Here is a 13,724-nt window from a genome sequence, read left to right on the forward strand (position 1 = left end):
AGATCTGCAGAGAAGAATGGGAGAAACTCCCCAAATACAGGTGTGCCAAGCTTATAGCGTCATACCCAAAAAGACTTGAGTCTGTAATTGTTGCCAAAGGTGCTTCAACCAAGTACTGAGTAAAGGGTCTGAATACTTAGCTAACATAAGTGCATGTGACAGATGGGAGCAATAATGAATATTCTATGTTGCAATCTTCAGTTGGCTCTTCTTTCCTATATTAAATGGATTCAAAATGTATTATAGTGAGATAATGCTTACTTAATTGAGAATGTATGTGCAGTTGAAATTTGGCCATTGATTCAATGACCAAAAAAATACATATTTTCAACATCTGTAAATGACATATTTTCAACGTTCATTCAGAACCGAAAATGAACCAGATTTCAATGTCCAGAAAATACGTATTTTCAACATCCAGAAAATATGTACTTTAAATGTCCAGAAAATATGTATTTTCAACTTTCATTCAGAACCAAAAATTTAACTAATTTCTACTTCCGGAAAATACTTATTTTCAACGTCCAGAAAATATGTATTTTCTATTCCAGAAAATATATATTTTCTACTTTCAACATCTGGAAAATATATTTTTTAAACGACCGGAAAATAGGTATTTTCAACTTTCATTCAGAACCTAGAATGAACCTAACTTATTTCGGACGTCTTTTCAAAGTCATTTTGCTTACTGGGCAGACTTGTGCTACCAAGTTAAGTCACAAAAACCCTGTCTACCACATGTGACATCATCAGTCCTAACCAATGCCATTTTTATTAGGCCTACATGTAAATATGTTAGATTAAGGTCATCAGACTGTTAAATAGCCATCACTAGCCGGCCTCCACCCAGCAACCTGCCCTGAGCTTAGTCACTGTCACTAGCCGGCTACATCCCGATTACTCATCCCTGCACCTTAGAGGCTGCTACCCTATGTACAGTACATACAGTGGGAAAAAAAAGTATTTAGTCAGCCACCAATTGTGCAAGTTCTCCCACTTAAAAAGATGAGAGAGGCCTGTGATTTTCATCATAGGTACACGTCAACTATGACAGACAAAATGAGGGGGAAAAAATCCTCATAAGTATTTGGTCAATAACAAAAGTTTCTCAATACTTTGTTATATATCCTTTGTTGGCAATGACACAGGTCAAACGTTTTCTGTAAGTCTTCACAAGGTTTTCACACACTGTTGCTGGTATTTTGGCCCATTCCTCCATGCAGATCTCCTCTAGAGCAGTGATGTTTTGGGGCTGTCGCTGGGCAACACGGACTTTCAACTCCCTCCAAAGATTTTCTACGGGGTTGAGATCTGGAGACTGGCTAGGCCACTCCAGGACCTTGAAATGCTTCTTACGAAGCCACTCCTTCGTTGCCCGGGCGGTGTGTTTGGGATCATTGTCATGCTGAAAGACCCAGCCACGTTTCATCTTCAATGCCCTTGCTGATGGAAGGAGGTTTTCACTCAAAATCTCACGATACATGGCCCATTCATTCTTTCCTTTACACGGATCAGTCGTCCTGGTCCCTTTGCAGAAAAACAGCTCCAAAGCATGATGTTTCCACCCCCATGCTTCACAGTAGGTATGGTGTTCTTTGGATGCAACTCAGCATTCTTTGTCCTCCAAACACGACGAGTTGAGTTTTTACCAAAAAGTTATATTTTGGTTTCATCTGACCATATGACATTCTCCCAATCCTCTTCTGGATCATCCAAATGCACTCTAGCAAACTTCAGACGGGCCTGGACATGTACTGGCTTAAGCAGGGGGACACGTCTGGCACTGCAGGATTTGAGTCCCTGGCGGCGTAGTGTGTTACTGATGGTAGGCTTTGTTACTTTGGTCCCAGCTCTCTGCAGGTCATTCACTAGGTCCCCCCGTGTGGTTCTGGGATTTTTGCTCACCGTTCTTGTGATCATTTTGACCCCACGGGGTGAGATCTTGCGTGGAGCCCCAGATCGAGCGAGATTATCAGTGGTCTTGTATGTCTTCCATTTCCTAATAATTGCTCCCACAGTTGATTTCTTCAAACCAAGCTGCTTACCTTTTGCAGATTCAGTCTTTCCAGCCTGGTGCAGGTCTACAATTTTGTTTCTGGTGTCCTTTGACAGCTCTTTGGTCTTGGCCATATTGGAGTTTGGAGTGTGACTGTTTGAGGTTGTGGACAGGTGTCTTTTATACTGATAACAAGTTCAAACAGGTGCCATTAATAGAGGTAACGAGTGGAGGACAGAGGAGCCTCTTAAAGAAGAAGTTACAGGTCTGTGAGAGCCAGAAATCTTGCTTGTTTGTAGGTGACCAAATACTTATTTTCCACCAATATTTGCAAATAAATTCATTAAAAATCCTACAATGTGATTATCTGGAAAAAATAGTTGACGTGTACCTATGATGAAAATTACAGGCCTCTCTCATCTTTTTAAGTGGGAGAACTTGCACAATTGTTGGCTGACTAAATACTTTTTCCCCCCACTGTAGATATGGAACACTGGTCACCTTAATAACGTTCACATACTGTTTTACCCATTTCATGTGTATGTACTATATTCTAGTTAAGGCCATCCTATTCAACTATTGCTGTACCTATACTATTCCATCCACATATTCTTCACATACACTACCGGTCAAAAGTTTTAGAACACCTACTCATTCAAAGGTTTTTCTTTATTTTTACTATTTTCTACATTGTAGAATAACACATATGGAATAATGTGCTCAGCACATGTGGGAACTCCTTCAAGACTGTTGGAAAAACATTCCAGGTGAAGCTGGTTGAGAGAATGCCAAGCGTGTGCAAAGCTGTCATCAAGGCAAAGGGTGGCTATTTGAAGAATCTCAAATATAAAATATATTTTGATTTGTTTAACAAATTTTTGGTTACTACATGATTCCATATGTGTTGTTTCATAGTTTTGATGTCTTCACTATTATTCTACAATGTAGAAAATAGTAAAAATAAAGAAAAACGCTTGAATGAGTAGGTGTTCTAAAACTTTTCACCGGTAGTGTACATATATACACTCCGGACTCCGACACTCCGACATTGCTCATCCTAATATTTATATATTTCTTATATCATTTTACATTTACATTTAATGTCCATTCTTTTACTTTTAGATTTGTGTGTATTGTTGTGTATTGTTCGATATTACTGCACTGGTAGAGCTAGGAACACAAGCATTTCGCGACACCGCTATAATATCTGCTAAATATGTGAATGCAACAAATTACATTAGATTTTATTAAAATAGATTTCAGATGTAGAGGCCACATTTATTTAATTATAATATATTTCATCATTACAATAACACACATTTCGTATCAGGTTGCAATAATAAATACAGTATGCAATGGCCTTCATAAGTACAACAATAAATGCACTAAAACATTGTTACGTTGTGTATAGCCTAAATCAATCACATAATTATTCAGTATAAAAAATGTTTTACTCCACAGAGTTGTGAATACATTACAACACAATAAATGAATACGTTCAAAAACAAATAAATTAACATGTAAATAAATAATACATAATGCTCATTGGCTACTTAATGTTGTGTCTAGTCTTCGTAGGTGTGCCAGCACAACTGTCCTTACGTCTTCCCAGCCGCTTGCGCTGTGTTTCTGCATGAATTAAATACAATTATTAAGATTTTAGAATAGACACACGTTTTATCATCACATACATACATCCAGATTTGGTGAATGTACTCTCTTTGTAAGACAAATGGATCAACCTACCTCGCGTTTCAAGTAATTGTTAAGGAACTTGAAGTGAAGGCTCATCTTTTTGTTCACTCTTTTGACATATTTTGATAGTCTAGTTTTCATAGCCTTTACCTGTTGGAACAAAATACAAATATTTTAATATTGTGATGTATTTAACATGTAACCACCTTATTTTATAATCGAATAGGATAGGATAATGTTTTCCTTTTTGCATTAATGTTAAGAGGAGAAATTACATACGCATTGGTCTAGCTCCGAGGTCTGGCGATGCAGGTCATTCATAAACCTGTCAACTCCTTTCTGGTCCCAGGCGGTGGACTCATATTTGCCACTGCTGTACAATTTCTTTATAGCTTTCAGAGTTTGCGAAATGAAGACAATCTGTTCGTCAGCCTAGAAGAAGAGGGCTTTGTATTAGTACATGCCTTATGAATTGAGGGCAAATCTAAGCAAATTGCATATTCATTATAACCTAACTATATTCAGACCCCATCACTATTTGCACATTTTGTTACGTTACAGCCTTATTCTAAAATTGATTCAATATCTATTCGTTTCATCACAATAACCCATAATGCCAAAGCCAAAACATGTTTTCAGACATTTTTGCAAATTTATTAAAAATAAAAAACAGTTTTTGCTTAATCTTTATGGGGTATTGTGTGCAGATTGATGTGGGGGAAAAACAATGTAATACATTTTAGAATAAGGCTGTAACGTAACAAAATGTGGAAAAAGTTAAGGGGTCTGAATACTTTCCGAATTCACTGTAAACTCTTAGAATAAAAGGTTATGGATAGAACAAAACCTTTTTTTAAGAGTGTAGGCTATGCATATTTCTTACCTTGAAATTATCGACTTGTCTGTATTGCTTGTCAGGGAAAGTGATCTGAGTTTCTCGAGAGACTTCATGACCCTGAGATGCCAAAATTTTTAAACAAAATATGGCATTATTATTACTGTACATAAATGAGTCAGGGAAATATATGAAACATAGCAGCACGTGAAATGTTGAAAAGATGACAACAGCCCAATGAGCAGGAACAAGTGAATAAACATTACCGCATAGCCTACCATTTTCTGAAGCATCGTTATGGTGTTTTTGCTGAACACTTGGAACATGCTCGGAGACCGAGGCAGTGTCCTCATCCAAGTGCATCCGATGGTTTTATTCCAGGTGCAAATCGTCAGGACCAAGAACATCCAAAGGTTGATTGAACCCATTTTAGCGAAGGTCTACTGTAGTTCTCGGTCTGTCCCAATCAACCGTGGTGCACTTCCGAAAGATAGCCTACTTTGTATAATTCCGACAAAAAAAAAAATATTTTCCCCAAAGGATAAAGAGATAAAGGTCTTCCTAATCGAACAATTTCTCCAATTCCCGAGTTCTGCCATGCTCCAACCTGTGTCGATCATTTATACAAAGATTCTGCACGGTGTTCCAAAAGTGAAAGGTGGAAGTCCCCATACACTTTCATACCTGAGAATATTGTTTTCCGTCTGGAAAAAATGCACCGAAAGGACAGGTGCATCTCTCAGATAATTGTTACATTCTTGATTTATTTGCTATTTTTTCATGAAATATTGGCCTATCAACCAGGAAAAAAAATATTAATAAAAAAAATGGAAATGTGAATCCATTTTATTCAGACTACGGCCTACATAAATATCACCATATAGAACAAAACTGAGTTTGGCCTTTGACTTCGAAAACAATAGCATTTTATATTGTCTTTGCAAACGCAACACCTTTTCATTTGCACACAGAAACTATGGTTTCCAACTACGTTGTAACCAATTGCTTAAAGGGAAATTGTGGTTTGTGGACCACAACTGCCTATTTAAAGACACAGATCAACCTTGGATGGGTTCTATCAATTACACACTCAACATGACTTTATTTCGTTTTAGAAACGGGTTTGGATTGTCTGAAATACTTTTGTAGAGCCCATCCTATATGCTCCCGCTTTTCAGAATAAGACACTGGTAGCATATACAGTGCACAGCCAGTATAGACCTTGGGAATACTGTTTAAATTGGAGCCTATATTGCAGGGGCTTTTGAATTTGGGCCTATAGCCACGTGTGCGTACAATATAGGCCTGTCAGGTAGATCATCCGTCAAAGTATTCCATATTCGTGTGTTTTTATTGGGCTTATAAATTAATATTGTATATATTTATTTATCCAGATATGTGAGTTGATGGGACCTCTGCATGTATTATCTTTCCACTATAGAGAATGAAGAGTAACAGCATGGTTAGCGATTGCAACGCTCCATTGAACTAACATTCAGAATTTGTTGCATGATATCCAATATATGTGTACTTGATATAATTAATAACTATACGAATCAACAATGTTTTACAGTGATATGATGATGGCTGGAATTCAGGAATTCAGAGTTTTGTAAAGGATTTTATTGTTTTTCATTGAAGATGATGTTGATATGCAATTGTCAGGAGGAATAACATCACATTTAGGATAACATGCCAAGGAAAAAGTCGTTTCATTTCAAGGTTGCATCACACCACAGAATTTTACAAAATTGCTAGCACAATTTCAACCAATATAAGGCATGTTTGTCTCTTTATTTATATATTATAGCCTACATGGCAATTATTTGCAACAAATAAGATATAAAGCTTACAGTGGCATAATTCATATATTCAAAAAAATTACATTTTCATGCAGAAATTAACTAAAAGTAATGCTACTCTCACACGTGTTTTCTTGGCATTTTTTATTTCTTGTAAATATCCCTCAGGATGCTCCCCATTTCAGCTCTAACGACCTCCCATGAGCACAAGCTGAAACGCTGAAAGAAAATAAGTGAAACAAATATGTTTTAGGTTAAAATAATATATAATACACCATAAGTATTAGGCCTACTCCACCCCTCTCAATAGTTTAGTTTTGAAACACAATTGACAAAAAAATACAATATAATATGCCATTTAGCAGACGCTTTTATCCAACGCGACTTACAGTCGTGCGTGCATACATTTTTGTGTATGGGTGGTCCCGGGGATCGAACCCACTACCTTGGCGTTACAAGCGCCGTGCCCTACCAGCTGAGCTACAGAGGACCAAGCTGCTTACCTATTGCAGATTCAGTCTTCCCAGCCTGGTGCAGGTCTACAATTTTGTTTCTGGTGTCCTTTGACAGCTCTTTGGTCTTGGCCATAGTGGAGGTTGGAGTGTGACTGTTTGAGGTTGTGGACAGGTGTATTTTATACTGATAACAAGTTCAAACAGGTGCCATTGATACATGTAACGAGTGGAGGACAGAGGAACCTCTCAAAGAAGAAGTTACAGGTCTGTGAGAGCCAGAAATCTTGCTTGTTTGTAGGTGACCAAATACTTATTTTCCACCATCATTTGCTAATAAATGAATAAAAAATCCTACAATGTGATTTTCTGGATTTTTTTCTTCTCAATTTTTCTGTCATAGTTGACGTGTACCTATGATGAAAATTACAGGCCTCTCTCATCTTTTTAAGTGGGAGAACTTGCACAATTGGTGGCTGACTAAATACTTTTTTTCCCCACTGTATGCTGGCTGAGACAGAGGTTGGCTATTGTCCCGCTCTTCCCTCATAGGCAATATTGGCCATGAGAACTCTCTCCTTCACGTTTCCTTTGTCCTCTCTCTCCGATCTTAACAGGTTGTAGGATTTCACATTTAGTTTATAACTGCCTTGTTACTGATTTAATTCATTTGAAATGTTAATCAATACACATTTGACTTACCATCACTTGACCAATAATAGTAATGATTGATAGTAATGAGAAATATTTTTTGTAGTGTATCATGGGCTGATCATTTCTTCTGAAGATAAGTTAAATGGTAATTGGGAAATCAATCCAAACACTAAATAGGCATATGGCATATATGACATCTGCATTTCATTGACATTAAGATATTTGGATTCAGTAATATTGCAGGTTGCAGTCTTCTCTCAAATCTGGTCCTCTTGATAAACAGCTAACTTCTTTTTGTCAATTGCTGTTCAAATACGTGATGCAGATTAAAAAAACGTTAAAAACAGATACATTTTAAATGGCCATCCCAACCATTTTCTTTCGATAGTGGGAGTCTTTAAGTGTTTCACAGATATCCTTCAGTTCCTCATTTGTTTCTGCAGGGTTTTGCAGCATTTCAAGTTGCCCCAGGGACTGACTCCTTTGGCTGCCGGGCCTCTATAACTTGGGTCAGAGCAGTCCTGAACTCTGTACGGATCATCTCCAGTTTCACCATTATCCTCATCTCCACTGCTTGAAGATCTGCAAAATAATAAAGACTCCACAGTCGTGTGGAGAGGCAGAACATTGTTGGCGGAGGTACATCCCTATTTCTTGGTTCAGACGTTGGTCTGGGGATGGTACCCGGAGGAGAGGCTGAGGGCGACCCCCAGTCGGTCACAGAAGGCTCGCCACACCCGGGAGACAAACTGGGGCCCGCGGTCAGAGACGATGTCCTCCGTAATCCCATACAGACGGAACACCTGTTGGAACATACACTCAGCCAATTCCATGGCGTAAGGTAAATGAGGAAGAGGAACCAGACCACACATTTTGAAAAACGGTCTACTATGACAAGGATGGTGGTGTTACCAGAGGATTCAGGAAGGTCTGTGATGAAGTCAACCGCTATGTGGGATCAGGGTCTGTGAGGGATTGGCAAAGGTTGAAGCTTACCGGAAGGGAGATGACGAGGGCTTTTGGTTTGGGCGCAGACTGGACAGAAGAGTACGTAATCCCTGACATCGGATGCCAGTGAGGACCTCCAGAATTTGCGGGCTAGATGTTCGGTGGTTTGTGTAATGCCCGGATGTCCTGACCCCAAGGACGTGGGACACCACAGCTTCAGTTGGGGTCTGACAGCTGCTGGTACGTAACTCTTCCCTGCTGATGTCTCAGGAGGAGCCGGGTCTGAGGTTAGGGCTTCTTGCATGGCATAGTGAACCTCCCATTGTACCAGTCCCATAATGCAAGAGGAAGGAAGAATGGGTGTAGGGTCTGAGTTAGTGGTCGGAAGGTCAAACTGGCGGGAGAGAGCATCAGCTTTTACGTTTTTCTTTACAGGGATGTAAGTAACATGAAAATGGAAGCGTGTGAAGAAGAGAGCCCAGCGGGCTTGTCTGGAGTTTAACCTCTTGGCTCCTCTGATATACAGTGAGAGAAAAAAATTTTGATCCCCTGCTGATTTTGTAAGTTTGCCCACTGACAAAGACATGATCAGTCTATAATTTGAATGGTAGGTTTATTTTAACAGTGAGGGACAGAATAACAACAAAAAAATCCAGAAAAATGCATGTCAAAAATGTTATAAATTGATTTGCATTTTAATGAGGGAAATAAGTATTTGACCCCTCTGCAAAACATGACTTAGTACTTGGTGGCAAAACCCTTGTTGGCAATCACAGAGGTCAGACGTTTCTTGTAGTTGGCCACCAGGTTTGCACACATCTCAGGAGGGATTTTGTTCCACTCCTCTTTGCAGATCTTCTCCAAGTCATTAAGGTTTCGAGGCTGACGTTTGGCAACTCGAACCTTCAGCTCCCTCCACAGATTTTCTATGGGATTAAGGTCTGGAGACTGGCTAGGCCACTCCAGGACCTTAATGTGCTTCTTCTTGAGCCACTCCTTTGTTGCCTTGGCCGTGTGTTTTGGGTCATTGTCATGCTGGAATACTCATCCACGACCCATTTTCAATGCCCTGGCTGAGGGAAGGAGGTTCTCACCCAAGATATGACGGTACATGGCCCCGTCCATCGTCCCTTTGATGTGGTGAAGTTGTCCTGTCCCCTTAGCAGAAAAACACCCCCAAAGCATAATGTTTCCACCTTCCATTTGCGAATAATCGCACCAAATGTTGTCACCTTCTCACCAAGCTGTTTGGCGATGGTCTTGTAGCCCATTCCAGCCTTGTGTAGGTCTACAATCTTGTCCCTGACATCCTTGGAGAGCTCTTTGGTCTTGGCCATGGTGGAGAGTTTGGAATCTGATTGAATGATTGCTTCTGTGGACAGGTGTCTTTTATACAGGTAACAAGCTGATATTAGGAGCACTCCCTTTAAGAGTGTGCTCCTAATCTCAGCACGTTACCTGTATAAAAGACACCTGGGAGCAAGAAATATTTTTAATTGAGAGGGAGTCAAATACTTATTTCCCTCATTAAAATGCAAATCAATTTATAGCATTTTTCACATGCGTTTTTCTGGATTCTTTTGTTGTTATTCTGTCTCTCACTGTTCAAATTAACCTACCTTTAAAATTATAGACTGATCATTTCTTTGTCAATGGGCAAACATACAAAATCAGCAGGGGATCAAATACTTTTTTCCCTCACTGTATTCCAGATTACGATGATCTGTTAGGACAAGAAAGGGATGTTGTGCGCCCTCCAACCAGTGGCGCCACTCCTCGAGGGCCAGCTTGATGGCGAGGAGTTCTTTGTTCCCCATATCGTATTTCCGCTCAGCAGGGGATAACTTCCTGGAAAAGAAGGCACATGGATGTGATTTTGTTTGTGTTCCCACCCGCTGAGAGAGTATGGCTCCTACTCCTACTTCGGAGGCATCCACCTCCAGGGTAAAAGGAAGGGTCGGATCAGGTTGGTGAAGGACAGGAGCTGAGGTGAAGAGGCGTTTCAAGGTGTTGAAAGTAGTCAGTGCGGTATCAGTCCATTGAAGGGTCCGGGTCTTTTGGCTGGTAAGGGCAGTGAGGGGAGCGGCAGTAGAACTGAAGTTCCAAATGAACCGTCGACAGAAGTTGGATAACCCAATGAAACGTTGGAGTTCCTTAATGGTGGTGGGTTTGGGCCAGTTACTGACGGCGGTGACTTTGTTCTCAGCCATGCTGACCCCTCCAGGTGTCAGTACGAAACTGAGAAACTTTACTGAGGTTACATGGAAGGTGCTCTTTTCTGTCTTCACATAAAGGTTATGGTCAAGGAGCCATTGAATAACCTTTTGTACATGCTGTATGTGTCCCTTCAGGGAGTGGGAGTAAATCAGGATGTCATCAATGTAGACGATGAGAAAGCGGTTGATCATATCCTGGGAAACCTTGTTCATAATGGATTGGAAGACGGCGGGGGCGTTAGTAAGGCCATAGGGCATGACCAGGTATTCGTAGTGCCCTCGTGCGGTGATAAAGACCGTCTTCCATTCGTCGCCTTCACGTATACGGACAAGAATATAAGCACTCCGCTGGTCGAGTTTTGTATAGATGTTGGCGTGATTCAGGGAACGGTAATCAATACATGGACGAAGACCACCGTCCTTTTTTCCAACGAAGAAGAAGCTGGACGCAGCCGGGGAAGAAGAAGGACGAATGAAACTGTTTGAGTGCTTCATCAATGTAGTTCTCCATTGCCTCATTTTCCGGGATAGATAGGGGGTAAACACGGCCCTTTGGTGGGGATACTCCAGGGAGTAAGTCAATAGCACAGTCCCCTGGGTGATGTGGTGGCAGAGTGGAGGCCTTGATTTTGCTGAAGACATTGCTGTACTGGGCGTATTCAGATGGTATGGTGGGTGGCACTGCAGAGGCAGAGTCCTCAATGGTGGTGGCTCTGCAGGGTAGGCTGAGACAACTGGTGAAGCAGGTAGAAGACCAGGACAGTAGTTCACCTTGTCGCCACGAGATGGCAGGGTCGTGACGACAAAGCCAGGGGTGTCCAAGGATGAGTGGCTGTTTGGGGGATGAGAGTTCCATGAGTTGAATGGTTTCGGTGTGGAAGACTCCAATCTGGAGGGTAACGCTCTGTGTCAGGTGCGTAATGAAGCCCGTGCCCAATGGCTGTCCGTCCAGGGTGTTAATCCTTGAGGGGTGACAGGTGTAAGATCAATGTGAAGCTCTTGTACTAGCTGGTGATCGATAAAACTACCTGCTGCTCCCGGATCTATCAAGCCCTTCGTAACCCCCTTCACGGTTATCAGTACTGGGATGGAGAATTGCTTCTGGGAGATATTTAGAAATATGGACCCGCCTATCTGCATGGCAGAGGAGGGACCCTTCTCATCTCTCCGTGGGGGGTGAACAGGGCAATGGCTGAGTAGATTATCTTTCCCTCCACAGTATAGGCAGAGCCCTTCTTGGATCCACCTTTGACGTTCGATACATGGGAGAGGAGCATGACCCAACTGCACGGGCTCTGGAAGACTCAGACGGGATGACGGAATCATGGAAAGAGAAGGTTTTGGGTTCCTGGGTGGCAGAGTTCTTCGGCGGTCGGCGATGAGGTGGTCGATGGAGATGGACATACGAAGGTATTGATTTAAATCCTGAAGGTCACCTCTACAGGCCAGCTCCACCTGAAGTTCCCTGTTGAGCCCTCTTCGGTAGACGGTAAGTAAAGCAGCCTCACTCCATCAACTCCCTGCAGCCATGGTGTGGAACTCGAGGGCATACTCGGCAGCTGAATTGCGTCCTTGTTGAAGGTCTATGAGGAGGTCCCATATAGGACGACCGGAAGGAGAGTGATGGAATACCTCTTTGAAGAGCATGTGGAAATGGGTCTTGGATCTTAGTTCTGTGCTGTTGGCAGTCCATATGGCGGTGGCCTAATCCAGGGCTTTGCCTGTGAGTAGAGACACAGCAAAATCCACCCTGCTCTTGTCGCTGGTGAAGTTAGTGGGTTGTGCTCAATGTATTTGCTGCATTGCATCAGAAATCCCTGACATTTCCCAGGTGAACCGTCATATTTTCCAGGCATGGATATGAATGAAGGAGGGCTATTGGTTACGATACCTGGCATTGGAGGAGTAGGGATAGGCTGGTGGAGAAGATGGCCGATTACCTCCATACGCTCCTCTTGCCGGGTTAGGCGCCACTGTAGTTCCGCTGAATCCATTCCGTTTTAGGTGAGGGATTCTGGAATGAATACTCAGGGAGAAAAAGGTGTAGATTCACGCGCAGAGTGTGGCAGGTGTTTATTACGCCTTCGCAGAAGGTAGGAATCGTGGTCACAGGCAGGCAATGGTCATACACAGGTAGGCAAACAGGCAGGTGAAACAAAACTAGGACTGAAGGCTAAAACTGCTTCTCACAAACGAGCTAGGAAAAGGCTTAGTCGAGTCAAAATGAACAATACCTCACAAGGCACAAACAGAAAGAACTGCACTAAATAAGGAGCTGATGAGACCAGGGGAGTAACTAACACAGGTGAAATCAATTAACAAAAATGAAAGACAGGGCTACGTTCAAGAACACAAAGAAACAGGGCTACGTACAAGAACACAAGGTGAACTAAGAAAACAAATACAGAACCTTACACCATGGAAGCGCGCACACCGTTTTCTTGACGTTGTCAGCCAACCCATCTATGTAGCTACTGTTAGATGCTAAATAATTATATTGTAAACACACACACACAAACACACAATCTATTCACTTACTCCTGCAAATACAACAACCGTCTCTGTGTTTGCTGAGCTGCGTCTTCAATTCTATCTTCTATAAATTGGAAAAAAATGTAACAGCTACTATCCAGCTTTGTTTTCTCAACAGATAACGTAACGTTAGCTAGCGAATTGAGCTGATGTTACCAAAACACTAACGTCATGTTTGCCATGTTAGCCTTAAATTAGCTAGCTATCTTTATTAGTATATATTTTTTGCATATTTGGACAGTACTTGATTAGACAGTAATTGGTTAGCTAGTGATACTTTGTTGTGTGGTGAACAGAGCTCCAGCAGTTGGATTCAGTGTCCAGATAGCTAATCAATAACTGTACTGTCAAAACCCTGCTCATGAAATTTGCTAGGTTGCTAATGAAGCTGCACTTCTAGCTAGACTGGGTAGTCCTCATGTTAGTTAGCTTAACATTTTCTGTCAGTGCAGCTTTTGAGTCAACATGTTGAAATGTAAATTACTTAAATCTGGCTTACTGTGAGGTCAATAACTCTGAATAACATCATCATGGGCTAACAAAATGTGCTATGGTAATAGCAAGCTAACAAAGTTTACCTCCGGTTCTACTTCT

The 13,724-nt window shown here is 41.4% G+C and overlaps 1 protein-coding gene across 1 annotated transcript; it reads right to left on the reverse strand.

Annotated features, from left to right (window-relative positions):
* Positions 1–3,538: 3,538 nt before the first annotated feature.
* Positions 3,539–4,954, reverse strand: LOC311103850 (interferon a3-like; the record flags this gene model as incomplete). The annotated part of the gene is made up of 5 exons (XM_084145487.1): positions 3,539–3,625; positions 3,743–3,841; positions 3,971–4,123; positions 4,575–4,646; positions 4,805–4,954. 5 exons carry the CDS (start codon positions 4,952–4,954, stop codon positions 3,539–3,541), a joined length of 561 nt encoding a protein of 186 aa, XP_084001613.1.
* Positions 4,955–13,724: the final 8,770 nt, after the last annotated feature.

The sequence above is a fragment of the Coregonus lavaretus genome (genome assembly GCF_964263955.1).
Source record: "Coregonus lavaretus genome assembly, chromosome: 28".
Lineage (NCBI taxonomy): Eukaryota > Metazoa > Chordata > Actinopteri > Salmoniformes > Salmonidae > Coregonus > Coregonus lavaretus.